The sequence below is a fragment of the Gorilla gorilla genome, chromosome 13 (assembly GCF_029281585.2).
Source record: "Gorilla gorilla gorilla isolate KB3781 chromosome 13, NHGRI_mGorGor1-v2.1_pri, whole genome shotgun sequence".
Classification (NCBI taxonomy): Eukaryota; Metazoa; Chordata; class Mammalia; order Primates; family Hominidae; genus Gorilla; species Gorilla gorilla.
Genome location: NC_073237.2, coordinates 134,162,816 through 134,181,014, shown reverse-complemented (window position 1 = coordinate 134,181,014; position 18,199 = coordinate 134,162,816). Strand labels below are relative to the sequence as shown.

Below are 18,199 nucleotides of genomic sequence, written 5' to 3'. Positions count from 1 at the left end.
TTTTGGAAGCTGAGGTGGAAGGTTCACTTAAGCCCAGGAGTTCAACCAGCCTGGGCAACACAGTGGGATCCTGTCTCTACAAAAAATAAAAAAACATCAGCTGGACATGGTGGCACGTGCCTGTAGCCCCAGCTACTCAGGAAGCTGAGGCAGGAGGATCGCTTCAGCCCAGGAGTTCAAGGTTGCACTGAGCGTGATCACGCCACTGCACTCCAGCCTGGGCAACAGAGTGAGACCCTGTCCCCAAAAAATAAAAAACAAAACAAAAAACCCAAAATCCACCTGGGGAAAAAACCTCAGCTCATACTGGAGCCGACAGATCAACTCTTCATTGACAAAAAAGATCATCAGACTACATTCAAAAGATGCATAATCCAGAAGAAAAATGAGCAGGGGCTACTTAGCAAGCGGCTTACAGAGGAACAAACACTGGTGGCTGGCTGCTCAGCCCCAGGCATGACTCAGCAATGAAGAGCTGCTGGACTCCAGGAAGGCAGCCCTGCTGGGGAAGGTGAGGAAACCACACCCCTCAGGTCTCTGCAGGTGGAAGGATACACTCAGAGGTGGCCTGGTGACATCAAAGTGCTACACTGTAAATGCAGACAGCACTTATGAGCCTCCGGCATACTCAGCAAAACTGTGACACTGAATACCCCTTGTAACTTGACAGAAAGAGCGTAACACAGCTGAACAGACAGTGCACTGGAGCAACAGACACGTGTGTGCAGAGACCGCGGCAGCTGCTGGGGCAGCTGCTCCCCCACGGTGCAGTCAGGGCTGCCTGTCCTTCGGGGAGGACTGGGCTGTGCTGGGCACGTCTAAGGAAGTTCCTGTAGTGACTGTTTCAGAGTGCCAGAGCCACCAGGACAATGGGGTGATGATGCTGTGTTTTCTTCCTCATGCTTCTTCATATAAGAGGAGAAAAAACTAATAATTATCTTAAAATAAAAAAATTTTAAATCCTCTTTAAATATCTAATGGTAATATTTCCCACGAATTTTTAAATAATCAAGCTAAAAGCTGGGAGCAACATTCAAAAATTTGCCCTAAAACCTGCTAAAAATGTACAACAGACTTTGAAATTGAAGCAAAAGGAAGAAAACACATCCCCAAAACTCTGACAAATGATAGAAAATGCTTTGTATACATTCAGGGATACGCCATAGCACACAAAGCTGACTGAAAGGGGAAAAACCTAACCACTAAAATTATGCATTTTCCAATAAGTCACTATTTGGACGAACTCACCTGGACTGCTATTCCTACTGTTAGTTTTGGAATAACTTCTTAGATACAAGATTGCGTCTAAATAAACATGGTTGGACACACTCGAACAATAAACCACAGATTCGCATGTCAACTTGATTCTTAACTTTCCACTGTTCGTCCATATGAAATGCGTCACTCCTAACTGACCCCTCAGAACTGAAAAAGCATGAGTGTAACTCCGAAACTGTATGTCTAAGAACTTCCTCAGTTTCCCTGAGACACTGGCCCAGGTGCCCATGCCTGGCCTGGGGCAACAGCACTGCTGTGACAAGGCTGGGGCCTTGGCCCATGCTGGTGCTTGTCCTTGGGTGGACACAGGATGAGGCTGTCTGTGAAGAGAGCACGCCTGGCCCATGTGTGGTGTCCACAGTGCAAGGTGGCAGGCCACGCAAAGCCAACCACAAATGAGCACACAGCAAGCCGCCAATCAGTACTTCAAGCTGTCAGCAATATCATTCCTGTCAATCTAGAGCCCAGAACAAGTTCAAGAGGGCGGGCGCCGTGGCTCATGGCTATATTCCCAACACTGGGAGACTGAGGCGGGAGGATCACTTGAGCAAAGGAGCTCAAGACCAGCCTGGGCAGCAAAGCGAGTCCCCGTCTCCACAAAAAAATTTAAAAATTAGCCAGGCATAGTGGCGTGAGCCTGTGGTCCTGGCTGCTCGGGCGGCTGGGATGGGAGGATCATTGAGCCCAGGAGGTTGAGTGCAGTGAGCTATGATCGTGCCACTGCACCGCAGCCTGGGTGAAAGCAAGACCCTGTCTCAAAAAAAAGAAAGAAAGAAAACACAGAAAAAAAAAAAGAGGTTTACTTCAACGAATGATGTACAGAAACATAAATACTTCTTGAATGAAAATAATCTAATAAATCAAGAAAAATAAAATACAAAAATCTAAGCCAATTGTACATAGGGGATTTTATCAGGGTCTAGAAGTGACCAGACTGCTAATTTTCAGAACCACGGCCAACTTTGTGATGCTCTTCCCTTGTGCTGTCACCCAAGACAGCAACACATACCTTCTGGGCGCGATCAGCCTCCGACATGCTCTCCTTGGAAGTCCTGCTGTCCTCTGTGGGGAACGCGGCCGCCTGCTCTGCGCCATGGCCGTCGTCCTCCTCGAGCTCCTCTGAGTCGTCCTCATCCGAGTCCATCTCCAGGCTCTCCCCATTCACGTGCAGGCTGCTGGCGCCCAGGTCCTTCTCCCCCTAGAACACGGGCAGGTGTACACCCCAAGGCAGGATCAGTGCGCATCATGAACAAACTTGCTTTCACTGAGGAGTCTTGGGTGACTGGGAGGTGCAAGGGCCTGTGGGGAGGCGGGGACACACGAAGAGGTGCCCCTGCCACCTGGAGAAGAGCCCAACAGACAGATGGGCTGTGGTGAGGAGGGCAGGGAGGACAGGGTGGAGACCCCCACAATGATCTTGGACACGAACACTCTGCCCCTATGGCAGAGGAGCTTCATGGCACTGGCACCTTCCCGGGGACTGAGGTCACCCAAATTACTGACAACCAGGCCCTGAACACGGAAACGCATTTCCACGCACACGTGGCAACTCACTCAAATGCGTCTCTTACCTTGGAACCCACAGTGGAATGAGTTATGCTCTTAAACATCTCAATCACCGTCCTCTGTTTTAATACTTTGGTCTTTTTCTTAGGAACCAGGCTATAGGTTCCCATTCTTCGTTTTTTCTTCCGAGATACTGCAGCTGCTAAAACAAAAGGCAAGCAAGCTAAAAAAAAAAAAAAAGTCAAAAGGGGACAAGAAAGGAAAAGAAACACCATTCAAATGTTTTTCAAAGGTAAGAGACAGTTTACAAAACTAGATCACCAAAATCACCAGCAAACCCCATCACAACAGGCCCACTGCCCGCAGGTCATCAGCACCGTGACAGGCATCCTTCCCTCACGATCAATTCACAGAGAATCAGAAACACGTCCTGGATCATCTGTTCATCTGTTCCATTCACAACAAAACACGGAGCAAACATTATCACCCCACCTTGGAGGCAGGAAAGCCACAAACCGTCAGCAGCAGGGCTCTGAAGCGACTCCTCCTCCCAGTCCCCTTGGCTTTGAACATGGAATGACTACCCTTGAGAAGTCCTCTCACTTTGCAAAACAGACCAACGTGAACAGCATGTGCAGCAGGGAGGACGCAGCGCAGAGCAGGAAGAGCCCAGCCTCCCTTCCCAGCACAGGGGCCAGGCCAGGCCAGTCTTCCTAGGACACAAGCTCTGTGCCAGGTCCACCCCTGTGACTCCGCAGCCCAACACCCCGACACCATCCTCCTAGGCCCTCTCCCCAACACCATCCTCCTTGCGCTGCAATCCAGTGACTAAGGGGAAAGACAGTACCTGGAGCTACTGTCCAGCTCTCTATTAAAAGACAAGAGGGTGAGAGGGAGAAGCAAATGTCTGGGGGCTCTGGAGCAGTGGTTTCCAAACAAGAGCAGCAGCGAGGAAGGGGCCTGGGGGCTCCCAACCCCATTCTGAACAAAGCAGTTCTAGGTTCGACTGGTTTTATATAATCAGACTCCATGACTTTTTTTAAGTTCCAGGATTTAAAGAAAAAACAGATCTAAAAGCCACTGCTTTAACATAAAATAAACTCTCCTAAAGGGATGGGGAAAATCCACTCTGTTTAAAGCTGGGCACAGCAGCTCACACCTGAAGACCCAGCTACTGCAGAGGCTTGAGTGGGAGGGAAGGATTGCTTCATTCCAGGAGTTCAAGCCCAGCCTGGGAAACACAGTGAGACCCCCTTTTCTTACACACACACACACACACACACACACACACACACACACACACAAATTTGGTTCTACAAAATGCAGAAGCAACAGGTGGAGGGACGTGAACGAGTGAGAGCCATCCAAAGCGGGTAGGTCCTGTGGCAGCACCATCCACAGACGCCACGGGGCCTGGGCAATCTGCTCTGGAGCAAGGGGGTGCCTGGGACCACGGACGCTGGGAAACGATCACACCAGGCGTCTGCAGTATGTTCATGGGGGTCAGGCTCTGAGCACACAGCCAACATGCAGACACTTGGCTCTGTCTGTCCACACTAGAACAGGCTGACGGGCCAGCATGGCTGTGCTCAAGCAACAGAAATCCCTTGGTAGCCCTGGGAATCCTAAACTCACTATCATAATCATCTTGATATTTTGAATAGATATTTTGTGGGGGGATGAAGGAGGCCTGGATTTAATCAGATAACTGTTAAGTCTCTCAGCTTTAAATATATATACAGCCAACTTGTGAACATGGATTTTAATCACATAGGTCCACTTACAAGCAGAATTTTTTTCCCAACCAAACAGGTTGAAAATACAATGTTTGCAAGATGCAAAACCCCTGAACACAGAGGGCCAACTTTTCATATTACACAGGTTCTGCAGGGCTGACTGCAGGGTTGCAGCATGCTCGGATTTTGGTATGGGGATGGGGTCCTGAAGCCAGTCTCTGCATATACCCAAGGGTGACTACACGTACTTTCTCACTAGATTCTTTTCCTCATTTCATCTCAGTAACCCATGGTTATTAATATCATAAATCGGACATGGCACCTGTTTATAAATAAAGCTTTATTGGTGCACACCCATGCCCACTGTCTACATACTGTCTGCCTCTGCTTCAATGTGACAACACCATGACCTGCTGGGACAGGAACAGTGTGGCCCACAAAGGCGCTGACGTTTGCTACCTGTCCCCTGGAAACAGTTTGCTGACTCCTGTAATGAACGGCTGAGTGAGGACAAAGGAGATAACCCTGCATTTCATGTGCTTAAGAATCATGTCGGCCGGGCGCGGCGGCTCACACCTATTGTAATCCCAGCACTTTGTGAGGCCGAGACGGGTGGATCACGAGGTCAGGAGATCGAGACCATCCTGGCTAACACGGTGAAACCCCGTCTCTACTAAAAATACAAAAAATTAGCCGGCCAAGGTGGCGGGCGCCTGTAGTCCCAGCTACTCGGGAGGCTGAGGCAGGAGAATGGCGTGAACCCGGGAGGCGGAGCTTGCAGTGAGCCAGGATCGCACCACTGCACTCCAGCCTGGGCAACACAGCGAGACTCTGTCTCAAAAAAAAAAAAAAAAAAATCATGTCGGGGCCCGATGCAGTGGCTCACATCTGTAATCCCAGCTACTGAGGAGGCTGAGGCAGGTGAATCACTTGAACCCGGGAGGCGGAGCTTGCAGTGAGCCGAGATCGCACCACTGCACTCCAGCCTGGGAAACAGAGCTAGACTCCATCTCAAAAAATAATAATAAAATAAAATAAAATAAATCATGTCAGGAAGTCTGTCTGCTGCAAACAAGTGAAGAATGGTGTCTAAGGCCTCTTACTGAGTGACAGGTTGTATGTGTGAAACAGATGTTAGTTAGGTATAAAATTTGCTACACATTAAATAGTAGAGAAACATCTATGGATGACTTTCAGAAATGTAGAATCTATTAAGGACCTGAAAGTGTTTGAGCACGTGGCTGAAGTGTGAAGAGGAGCCGCTTCAGTGCTGCAGGGGGACTTCCAGCTGTGTCCAGGGAAGGGGTCTGGCCCTGAGCCAGACGGCTGGGATTCAGCGTCATCAGGGGCCAGGAGAAAGAAAACTGCAGGACGGCTGGCAGTAAGCTTCGAAGAGGCTCGAGGGCCTCTTTGGAAGGAGGATTTGCAGTCCAGGCCTCAAAGAAGCGGGGCCAGTGCCCTGCAGATGGGATCTGGCACAGGAGAATCCTGGTGGAGAACATCAAGAAGGGGGGCGAGGGGGGGGCTTCAGGACCCCGAGCAAAGATTCTCGCCAACTGGCATCTCACAGGACGCTTGGGGAGGCCCAGGCATAGGACAGTGTGGAACAGACAGTTCCAGGAAAAATAGTGCCAGGAGTGGAAATGGGTGTGGGGTGGGGGTGGGCACTGCCCAGCTGCTCTGCAGGAAGGCTGGGCTGCTGGGTAGAAGAGGTGTGGACAAGGAAGAAAGGCGACAGGCTCCAGAGGGCAGACAAGGTGGATGGGAGGTTGGAAGTGAGGGAAAAAAGCAAGTGCACGGGAAACACAGCAGTCTGCGTGGTCACCACAACTCTGCCACTCAGAAGGGCTTCTGTCCTCAGGTCACATAGAGCAGGGCCCAGCTCTATGTCCAGGCCTCATGCCTGGACAGCAGCACCTGTAGAACCGTTCCCTGCCATCAGAGACACCGTCCTCCTTCCTCCCTGCCCGACAAGTCCACACAGAGACCCCCAGACCGTTCAGGATCAGTATTTGGCACTGTTCCCACCCACCTATGCAGAAGGCACGAACACTCCAAGCTCACAAAGCAAAAGGCAGGGCCTCCACTCTGGGCATGTCCTGTGGTCACCAGCAAAAAAGCGCAAGGGAAGCACTGCAACTTCTGCAGCAACCTGCATCTTCTACCCAAGTGTGGACAATGAACCCAGTAGGGACCTGCAGCTTCTACCCAAGTGTGGACAATGAACCCAGCAGGGACCTGCAGCTTCTACCCAAGTGTGGACACTGCACCGAGGGACCTGCAGCTTCTACCCAAGTGTGGACATTGAACCCAGCAGCAACCTACAAGTGTGGACACTCAAACTGCTTTATGACCTAAGTTTACTTTTTCTTTTTTTTTTTTTTTTTTTTGAGACTGAGTCTGGCTCTGTCGCCCAGGCTGGAGTGCAGTGGTGCGATCTCCGCTCACTGCAAGCTCCGCCTCCTGGGTTCACGCCATTCTCCTGCCTCAGCCTCCTGAGTACCTGGGACTACAGATGCCCGCCACCACGCCCGGCTAATTCTTCTATTTTTAGTAGAGATGAGGTTTCACTGTGTTAGCCAGGATGGTTTCGATTTCCTGACCTTGTGATCTGCCTGCCTCGGCCTCCCAAAGTGCTGGGATTACAGGCATGAGCCACCACGCCCAGCCTGTTTTGTTTTTTTTTTTACTAGTAAAATACACACACCACAAAATTTACCATCTTCATCATCTCTAAGTGCCCGGTTCCATGGTATTAAATACATTCAGAATGTTGTGCAACTATCACCCCTATCTACCTCCACAACTCTTTCCATCTTGTCAAACTGAAGCTCTGTTCCCATTAAGCCCTAACTCTCCATTCCCTTCCTCCAGCCCCAGCCTCCAGCCCCTTCTACTCTTTCTGTGTCCATCAGTTGGACGACTCTAGGGACCTCCTGTAAGTGGAATGGTACAACGTTTGTTCTTTTGTGGCTGACTTACTTCATTCGGCACAGTGTCCCCGAGGCTCATCCACGCTGCAGCGCGGGCACCAGCTTCGCTGCTTCTCAGGCTGAGTCACACGTCACTGCGTTTTGCACACGACACTTTGCTGATCCGTTTGCCCGACAGCCGACCCTCGGGTGGCTTCCCCCTTTTGGCTGCTGTGGTTGATGCTGCTATCAACGTGGGTGTACAAGCATCTCTTCAAAACCCTGCTTTCAGTGCTGCTGGGGCACGTGCCCAGCAGTGGAACTGCTGGATCACATGGTAGTTCCACACTTAGTTTTTTGAGTTTTTCACAGCGGATGCACCGTTTCACTTCCTACCAGCAGTGCACGAGGGTTCCCATTTCTCCGCATCCTCACTGATATGTGCCATTTTCTGTTTTGATAGTCGCTGTCCTCAACAGGTGTACGGTGGTATCTCACTGTGGTTTTGATTTGCATTTACCTTATGATTAGTGACGTTGAGCACCTTTTCATGGGCTTACTGGCCATTTGTGCATCTTCTTTGAATAAACGTCTATTCCAGTCCTTTGCCTTTTTTGTTTTTTGTTTGTTTGTTTGTTTTGAGACAGAGTCTCACTCTGTCACCCAGGCTGGAGTGCAGTGGTCCGATCTCGGCTCACTGCAACCTCTACCACCCGGGTTCAAGTGATTCTCCTGCCTCAGCCTCCCAAGTACCTGGGACCACAGGCATGCACCACTATGCCCGGCTAACTTTTGTATTTGTAGTAGAGACGGGGTTTCACTATGTTGGCTCGGCTCGTCTGGAACTCCTGACCTCCGGTGATCTGCCTGCCTCGGCCTCCCAAAGTGCTGAGATTACAGGCGCAAGCCACTGCGCCCGGCCTCCTTTGCTGATTTTTTAATCAAGTTGTTTTTGTTGTTGAGTTGTGGGATTTTTTTGTATATTTTGGGTAGTAATTCCTCATCAGACATAGGATTTGCAGATATTTTCTCCTACTCCACAGGTGCCTTTTTATTCCATTAACAGTGTCTTTTCTTTACGACTAGCCAAGTGCAGCAGTTAAGAAGCAGGGAAACAGGGAAACAAGGAGATAGAAAGCTTTGTGCATCAAAAGACACCAAGTCTCATCAAACCCAGTGTGTCTCCTTTTTTTCTGTTACCTACACTTTTGGTGTCATGTCCAAGAAATCACTGCCAAATCCAATGTTGTGGAGCCTTTGTCCTATGTTTTCTTCTAAGAATTTTATATGTTTAGGTCTTACATTTAGGTCCTGGACCTGTCTTAGGCTAACTTCTGCATATGGTGTGAGGTAAGGGTCCAGTATCACTCTTCTGCATGTGGATATCCAGTTTTCCCTGCACCATTTGTTGGAAAGCTGTCCTTTCCCCCATTGAATGGTCTTGGCACTCTTGTCAAAAATCAACTGATCATATAACACAAAGGTTTATTTCTGTGCTCTCTGTTCTAGCCCACTGGCCTATATGTCTGTCTTTATGCTGGAATAACACTGTTTTGAGTACTATAGCTTTGTAGTAAGTTTTGAATCTCTGTCTTTTTCCACATATACATATATTATTTTTTAAGACAGTGTCTCACTCTGCCACCCAGGCTAAAGTGCAGTGATACAATCATGGCTCACTGCAGCCTCGACCTTCTGGGCTCCAGCAATCCTCCCACTTCAGCCTCTGGAGCTCTGGAGTAGCTGGAACCACAGGCACTTGCCACCATGCCTGGCTAATTTTTGTATTTTTTTTAGAGACAGGGTTTTGCTATGTTGCCCAGGCTGCTCTGGAACTCCTGAGCTCAAGTGACCAGCTCACCATGGCCTCTCAAAGTGCATGGATGACAGGCTTGAGCCACCACACCCAGCCAAATCTCTATATATATTTTTCTTTTTTTTGAGACACAGGCTCACTCTGTCGCCCAGGCTGGAGTGCAGTGGTATGATCTTGGCTCACTGCAACCTCCACCTCCCAGGTTCAAGTAATTCTCGTGCCTCGGCCTCCCAAGTATCTGGGATTACAGGCACGTGCCACCATGCCCAGCTAATTTTTGTATTTTTAGTAGAGATGGGGTTTCACCATGTTGGCCAGGATGGTCTTGAACTCCTGACCTCAAGTGATCCACCCACGTCAGCCTCCCAAAGTACTGGGATTACAGGCGTGAGCCATCGCACCCGGCTCAAATCTCTGTATTTTAAAATCAACATTGAGACTTATTTGTGGCCTAACATATGGTCGATCCTAGAAAGTGTTCCAGGTGCACTTGAGAGAGTGTACATGCTGCTGTTGGGCAGAGTGCTCTGTATGTCCGCTAAATCTAGTTGGCTTATGGTGTTTAGTCCTCCATTTCCTTTCTTATTTGCTATATGGTTATTCTATCCATTACTGATAAGTGGATACTGAGGTCTCCAACTATTACTGTAGAATTGTCTATGTCTCCCTTCAATTCTATCGGTTTTACTTCTTGTATCTTGATGGTCTATCATTCGTTGGGTACGTAAATGTTTACCCAGGTAATTGTTATACCTTCTTATTGTATTGAAACTTTTATTACTATATATTGTCCTTCTTAGTCTCTTGTAACCTTTTTTAATTTAAAAATAAATAAATTTTTATTTTTAAATTTTGTCTGATAGCCACGTTGCTCTCTTTGGTTACTGTTTGCATGGAATATCTTTTTTCATCCTTTCACTTTCAATCTATTTGTGTCTTTGGATCTAAAGTGGGTCTCTTATAGACAGCATGTAGTAGGATCATCTGTTTTTTTTCTCTTGATGCATCTGCTTTTGTCCATTTAGTGTTGCCATAAAAGATAAAGAGATTTGTCTCCTGAGTCTGGTGGCTGGAAAGTTTAATATTGAGCAGGTACACCTGGTAGGGCTTCATGTTCTGGCTCATGGTGGAAATTGGAAAGGGAGCAGGCATGTGCAAGAGATCACATGGTGAGAGAAGAAGGAAGAGACAGAGAAACCAAGGAAGCCAGATTCTTTCAAACACCTCACTCTCAAGGCAACTAAGAGCGAGAATTCACTCACCTGGAGGGAGGGCACTGATCGATTCATGAGGAATCCACACACATGACCAATCACCTCAAGCTAGGCTCCACCTCACAACACTGCCATATTGGGGATCTCATTTCAACATGAGCTTTGGTGTGGACAAACCACATCCAAACCATAGCACTGCCAATCTTCGTCTTTTGATTGGAAATCTTCATCTGTTTACATTTAAAACAACTATTGATGAGGATTTACTTCTGTCATTTTGCTATGTTTGCTGCATGTATTATAGCTTTTTTCATCCCTCATTTCTTGCACTACTGTCTTCTTTTATATTTAGTTGATTTTTTATAGTGGAATGTTTAAATTCTTTTCTCATTTCCTTTTGTGTATGTTCTATAGCTATTTTCTTTGTGGTTACCATGGGGATTACATTTAACATCCTAAAGTAATAACATTCTAATTTAAATTTATGCCAGCTTAACTTCAGTAACACAGAAAAACTCTGCTCCTTTACATATCTGTTCCCACCCCTTTCATTTGCTGATGTCACAAAACTACATCTTTATTCATGCTGTGCCCCAAAACATAAACAATTCATTTAAATGCATTAGTCTCTTATGTTATGTAGGAAAAATGTGGAGTTACAAACCAAAGTTGCAATGATACTAGCTTGCAGACTAATTTTTTAAACGGATTTGTCTCTTAGATCTTACAGAAAACAAAAAGTGGAGGTACAAACCACTGTTACAATACTAGCTTTTATAACTGCCCATGTCTTTACTTCTCCATATGGCTTCAAGTTACTGTCTAGTGTCCTTTCTTTTCAACCTGCTAGGCTCCTTTAAGTATTTCTTGCAGGTCCAGGTCAGGTGGTAACAAATTCCCTCAGCTTTTGTTTATCTGAGAATATCTTAATTTCTTCTGCACTCTTAAAGGACAGTTTCCGTGGATATGGATACTTGGTTGAAAGACTTTTTTATCACTCTTAATATACCGGTGATATATTCTGTCCCCCAAAGTTTCTGATGAGAAATCTGCCAGTGATCTCACTGAGGAAACGTGTATGTGATGAGTCTCTTTTCTCATCTGCTTTCAAGATTCTCTTTGTCTTTCTACAGAAGTGTCTCAAGTATAATGTGTCTACTGTGGGTCTCTTTGAGTTCATCTTACTGGAGTTCACCAGGTTCCCTGGGTGTTTATACTCATGGGTTTCATCAGATATTCTCTCCACCCTTTTCTTACTCTCTTCTTCCTGGACTCCCACAATCCCTGTTTGGTCCTCCTGATGATGCCCACAGGTCCCCAGGCTCTGCTCACTTTCCTTCAGTCTTTTTGTTTGCTTCTCAAACTTGATTATTTTCACTGTCCTATCTTCAAGTTTGCTATCTCTTTCGTCCGTCTGTTCAGATCTGCCTTTGATTTCCTTTAGTGAATTTTTCATTTCACTTATTATACTTTTTAGCTCCAGAATTTCTTTTGGTTCCTTTTTAGGTTTTCTAGCTCTTTATTGGTATTTCCATTTTGATCATACATCATTTTCTTGACTCTCTCCATACCTTCCTTTAGGATCTGACCATATCTAAGACAGTTATTTTAAAGTCTTTGTCTGGTGGATCTGGCGTCAGATGTTTTCTGGGAACAGTTTCTGTTGACTTGTTTTTGCATCTGATTGGGCCATACCTTCCTGTTTCTTTGTATGCCTTGTAGTTCTATGTTGAAAACTGGACATTTGAATCCAATAATGTAGAAACTCTGAAAAGCAGACTCTCCTCCTTTTCCAGGGTTTACGGTTTTGTTGCTGTTACTGGTTTTGGGGTGTTTTTGTTGTTGTCATTTTTTATAGTTGTAGGCTGTCTCTGTGAGGAGGGTGAGCCTGAGATTTAAACTTAAGTTCTTTTCATGTCTTTCCTTAGCCTGTGCCTTTCCCTGGGCACATGCAGTCACTTTATAATTTACCCCATATACACAGTTGCTTCTGAATATCCTAGTCTTTAATGTCTGGCTCCCAAAAGGAGAAAACAATAAAAATGAAGTGGGGAGATAAAAAGAGCACTGGCCCTTTAGATTTCTTGGCCGTCACATGGAAGAAAGGCTTACAACCGGATGAGAGGGCCTCTCTGTACGCAGCTGGGGACAAGGTCCTCTTTGCTCACCCTGGCTCCCACAAGCTGCACGCACACTGTTCCAGGAACACCGCACACCCTGCACCACAGGGCTGAGGAAGGCAGTGGGCAGCAGAGCTGAAACTGACTGAAATTAACCGTCCCAGCTTCCCGCCTAGAAGTTGCAAACCTTCAGTAGACTCCAGAGTTCCAAACAGTTACATCAGACAGATTCTGCCAGTGGAACTGTTGTCTAGGTGAGGAGATGAATTCCTGGTCTTCCTGCCCCACTATCTTTCTAGAATCCTCTGAAATCAGTTTTTGGTACTGTGAGGATTGTTTTTCAATTGTGAACCACTACACGTGGGAAAGATACAGAACAAGCTGCTAACAAAGATGCCAGTCCACTCTGTAAAAAGAATGAATGCTCACCTAAAACAATGCTGGGTGCCTGAGATCCTGATTCAGCACGGCCATCCCCAGCCTGGGGCTGTCACATAAACGCATGTTCTCAACCTTCTTGCACAGCACAGATCTTTCATTTCTGATACTACGGGGTGGAGGGTGCAGAACAGGTCGAAGAGAATCACAGCCACCCTCCATCTAAAACTAAGAATTACAGCTGCCCATGGGAACAAGCTACCACACACGGGCTCTGCTATGACTTCAGGAGTACAATGCACGTTGAAACCAACATGTGACTCTGCTCTTCTCTCCTGCCTGTGGTAAACTTAAGGGGGTAGCAGGAGGGAAAGAGCAGAACCATCTGTGATCATCGCCACAGTAATTAAAAATTAACAGAAAGACGTGACAAGAAATCTCAGCCTTTCTTTGATAACCTGGCTCCAACACCCCTCCCACAGGGAGGCAACAATGAATGGCAGGCAATGGAGTGACAGTTGAAGAAATAAAAGTGATAACGGCAGACAAATTCCTAGGCAGATAGGAGCAGGTTCCCGGTGAAACCTGACCTTCAAGCCAAAGGCCGCCTGAAGCCTGAAAACCGGGCTGCCAGTTCCCGGCAGAATCCACAACCTGGAGTGAGAACTTCCTTGATGCCTTTTAGCCAATCAAATGGTGTTTTTTCCAGACCTACCCATGGACCAATCAGCATGCACTTCATGCACTTCCCCCATTCTGAGCCCACATAAACCCCCAGGCTCGGCCACACAACAGGACTGCCTCCCTGCCAGTAGGAGCTACTGACTTTGGGTCTCCTCTCCGCTGAGAGCAGTTCTGCTGCTCAATAAAACTCTTCTCCACCTTGCTCCCCTCCAGTTGTCCATGTAACCTCATTCTTCCTGGACCCAAGACAAGAACTCGGGACCCACCCAACAGCGGGTGCAAAAGGGCTGTAACATGTTCCTGGCCGGCTCGCTGAGCTGCAGGCAGTGACACGCTCCCGTTCGCTGAACTGCGGGAGTGAAGAGCGGTGATCCTTCTGGGGACCCAAACCTTGGGATTCGTCAAGCCAGAGCTGTAACACTGTAGCCCTCCTGCCCTCCGCTGGCGTCGGCGGCTGCCCCGTGTGATGGCAAGCAGCAGTGGAGCCAGGCCAGCCTGGGAGCTGCAGGCCAGGGCAAAAGCAGCAGAACTGAACGAGCTGGGAACACACCCCAGCCTGTACTGTGGGTGGCGAGAGCGAGAGAACTATAGCACACTCTCCCACCCTATCCCCTTGGGGCTCCGCAGATGCTGGTGACTCCGAGTTTTGGGGCACCACCGTGTTCCCCTCATCTAGACGCCAGCGCCTGCAGCGTAAACTGCTTGTGGTATGCCTCATCCAGCCACAGCTCTGCACAGAGCCAGAGCCTGGAGCCGCCTGCCCCACCACAGCAGCCAAGCGAGCCTGGCTGTGTGCAGTGGCCCCACACCATGCTTGCTCGTCAACACACGCCTCGCTGCTCCACTCCTGGCTTGCCCTCGGAAGGTGTGGGATCTGGGCCGGTAGCATGAGCCGAGTACAGCCTGCTGGGCCGAGCGGGCAGAATGAGCCCAGCAGGTGCAACTGAAACTCAAGCAGAGGCGCCGCTGGCTGCAGAGGTTTATGACCAGCAAAGGGACACTCAAGGGATCCTGTGACAACAGGATAGGACCTACCCAGGTTCCTGCTCTGTATGGACACTGTTGTAAAAGGCCTTTGTCTCTCTCTGCCATCCCGATAAGTGGACTCTGCACCCCCAGGGACACTTGACAGGGGACTCCTCCATCCGCACTCCTGTCTTTCCAGCCATGTTGAAAGGTGCACTGACGACCATCACAAGACAAGGCAGCTGTGTGTACCATGCTCCTCTCTAGGAAACACGTTCTAGCACAGAAACTGTAACTTCTGTGCCCACTCCGGAAGCCCTGGGGTGACAACACACGGGAGCAGCTGAGGCTGAGGGAGTATCTTAACCACTGGACCAAAGCAGGCAGCTAACTGCCGAGCACGTCTCCTCCAGTGCTCAAGGCCATTTTACACACTGTCCTAGGATAACACGCTGATGGACCACCCACTTCCAGGTTACGGATAAGGAAGGGGTGGTGGAGGAAGGGGGCTGTGGAAGGGTAAACTGGGGCCTGCTAAACACGCTGGGTAGTTTGTTTTTAGAAAGCTCTTTTTAAAAGATGACGATATAATAAAGCTAAAATAGGAAAAGAAAATCTCAACACTTTAACAACTCTTCAGACATTACTTGTAAGTCCTCACATACGTGAGCATAACTCCATAGTTTTGCAAAACACCAAGTTTAACTGTTTCAAACAAATAAAATTACGTCAAATAGCAAAAAAAGTTGGTAAGTTGATGGTGAGGGGAACAGATAATGACTGATTTTGTTTTCTAACTTCCAATGAAAAGAACCAGGGCTCCCTGGAGAAAGCCGATTCCAGCACTGGGAAGGGACAAGGCAAGGTAAGCAGACCATCCAGTGAATGGGGAAGGTCTTCATGAAGAGGTGCCCACGCCCCAGGACTCAGAACCAGCCTAGGGGGACCCCACTGGACAAACTTGGGACAATTTGAGCAACAAAATAAATAATGATAGGAATGGATTACAGTCCAGAGACTCAAATAAGAGTCCATCAATTAGTACTTAAAAATAGACAGACAGGCTGGGGGCGGTGGCCCACGCCTGTAATCCTAGCATTTTGGGAGGCCAAGTCAGGAGGACTGCTTGAGCCCACGAGTTCAAGACCAGCCTGGGCAACACAGCGAGATCCCCATCTCTATTTTTTTTAAAGTTTTTTTTTTTTTTAAAGTAAATGGACAGATAACTGTGTGGATGGACAGGAAAGTGAAGCACCTCCTTACAGCAGAAACTGAAATAATCAAGAGAGGAAATGATGGAGTTAGAAAACCACCATTTGGCACCCACCGTGCAGTACTAGCTAAGCGCGGGCCATGGCAGATGCTGAAGACCCTGGTGGGATGTGATGGGAGGTACCTGCAGCACCTTAGGGTCTCTCCCTGCAAGACATGCTTGCAGTCTGGGGAGCAGTAACTTGAAGATGGACAAAAAACCACCACAATTCAATTCCTAAGGACACTTGTCAGTCACCTGCCTCGCTCCACGACCTGCACACAATCCTGGGAAACACTGGGCAAACCCACATCAGACACATTCTATGAAAGACCTGGCCTGTACTCAAAACACCACGGTTCAGAAAGACAAAGAAGGCTGAGAATGGTTCAGATTAAAGGAAACTAGCAAGACACAACAACTAGGTGCTCGAAGCTCTAGGACCAGATTTTATTTGTCCTTTGCCCTAAAAGACAGTCGGGAATGGGAAATGCGGAACAGGACACTGAGATGAGAGAGCGGCGTCGCGGTACACTTCCTCACCGGGATGTCTGTGCTGTAGTCATCTAAGACAATGTCTTTATTTTGAGGGACGGTAATTTTAGGAAATAACATTAGTTTTCAGGGATAAAAGGGCACAATGTTTACAACTTACATTCATGTCTCAGAAAAAAAAGTAATACATGGGGGGGCCGGGGGTGAGATTGTGCCACGTGGTGAAATGAATAAAGGGTCCACAGGACTTATTTGTAGAATTCTGCAACTTTGCTGGAGGTCTGAAAATACTTAAATTTAAAAAAAAAATTTTTTTTTTTTTTTGAGATGGAGTCTTGCTCTGTCACCCAGGCTGGGGTGTAGTGGCATGATGTTGGCTCACAGCAACCTCCGCCTCCCAGGTTCACGCCATTCTCCTGCCTCAGCCTCCCAAGAAGCTGGGACTACAGGCGCCCGCCACCACGCCCGGCTAATTTTTTTATTTTTAGTATAGACGGGGTTTCACCGTGTTAGCCAGGATGGTCTCGATCTCCTGATCTCGTGATCCACCCGCCTCGGCCTCCCAAAGTGCTGGGATTACAGGCGTGAGCCACCGTGCCTGGCCAATAAAAAGTATTTTTAAAGTCCAGAAAAAGACAGACACCTGTGGCCAGGTGATCATCCCCAAGTGAAGCCTTGCCAGCAGCAGCAGCATTCACGAGGGCCAGCTGACCTCCCAGCATTCACGAGGGCCAGCTGACCTCCCAGCATTCACGAGGGCCGGCAGGAAGGGCCTTGCATCTCTCCAGGATGGCGCCAAACGCACACATGCCATCCCAGAAGCTGAGGAGGTTTGAAAGCCCAGGGAGCCCTGACGCATCGCTCACTCTGAGGTCCCGGTGCCCTCCCAGCACCTCCCACAAAAGGTCCCCGGTAAGGAATCAAACGTTCATCCACTCCCGGAACTGGCCATAGAAGCAGCCAGCCCAGGAGAGTGAGGAGCACGCCTGGAGCGAGGTGGCTGGTGGCAGAGCAGCTGGAGCGGGCGGTGGTCCTCACCCTGGGCCACAGGCTTCCCCAGCACACCCCAGCGTTTCCAAAGGCACTTCACCTACAAACCAGGAAAGCTTCCAACTCCAGGGTCTTCTCCCCACATAGACCAAGTGAGTCACATACTAGTAAAGAAAACAGTCTTCATCTTGAGAATGTTAACAAGCTAGGAAATCAATGCCGGCATGAGACAAGGCTTAGAGCAGAGGTCAGGTGTGCCTCCTCAGGCATACAGGCGAGCACAGGAGGGCCAGATGACGTCAACAGTCATTCATCAAGAGCAGCACAGGCACTTACAGCCAAACAGAACTCTCACCTGGCAAGGGGCAGGGTCGAAACATACATTCAAAGAGCAGAGACAGTTGCCGGGTCCTCTTTACCTGTCTGTGATTTTGTGGTGGCCATGTAGCACTGGTTCTGAGGTAGCGACTGATGAAGGGATGGGAAGGGGGGTAAAAGCTGCTGTCGTCCAAAGTCAGAAATGTTTTTGTTGATCTCCTCTTTTGGTTCCTTATGATCTCTAGCTTCTCGAACTTCTCTGGGATCTTTACTGGCTGCATGCTTCAAAACAAAGACAGTGAATAACTATAACTGCATAAGCAGGTGGTCATTGAAATAACACGCAACCAAAATCACAGTTCTTCTCCCCAGTAATTCCCCATAACTGAAAGATGAGATACAATGGAGAGAGGAGAAAGTCTGCAAGCGGAAACAGCACGGCTGTCCTCACATTGTGCCTAGTTGCCCCTCAGATGGGTTAGGTCAGCATCTACAAACCATGGCCCAAGCTAAGAACAGCATTTACAGGGCTAA

General features: G+C 48.2%; 1 protein-coding gene across 19 annotated transcripts in view; it reads right to left on the bottom strand.

Moving 5' to 3' along the window:
* Positions 1-18,199, bottom strand: part of EHMT1 (euchromatic histone lysine methyltransferase 1) — a 223,349-nt gene that overhangs the window by 90,159 nt on the left and 114,991 nt on the right. For 11 of the 19 annotated variants that reach the window (XM_055350313.2, XM_055350322.2, XM_055350316.2 and 8 more), the window contains 3 exons: positions 17,767-17,947; positions 2,850-3,007; positions 2,288-2,476 (listed from right to left, as the gene is read on the bottom strand). In XM_055350313.2, coding sequence (XP_055206288.1) covers positions 2,288-2,476; positions 2,850-3,007; positions 17,767-17,947 — 528 coding nt within the window. The remainder of the gene's footprint in view (positions 1-2,287; positions 2,477-2,849; positions 3,008-17,766; positions 17,948-18,199) is intronic. The other 8 variants (XM_055350314.2, XM_055350325.2, XM_055350317.2 and 5 more) reach the window with 2 other exon arrangements.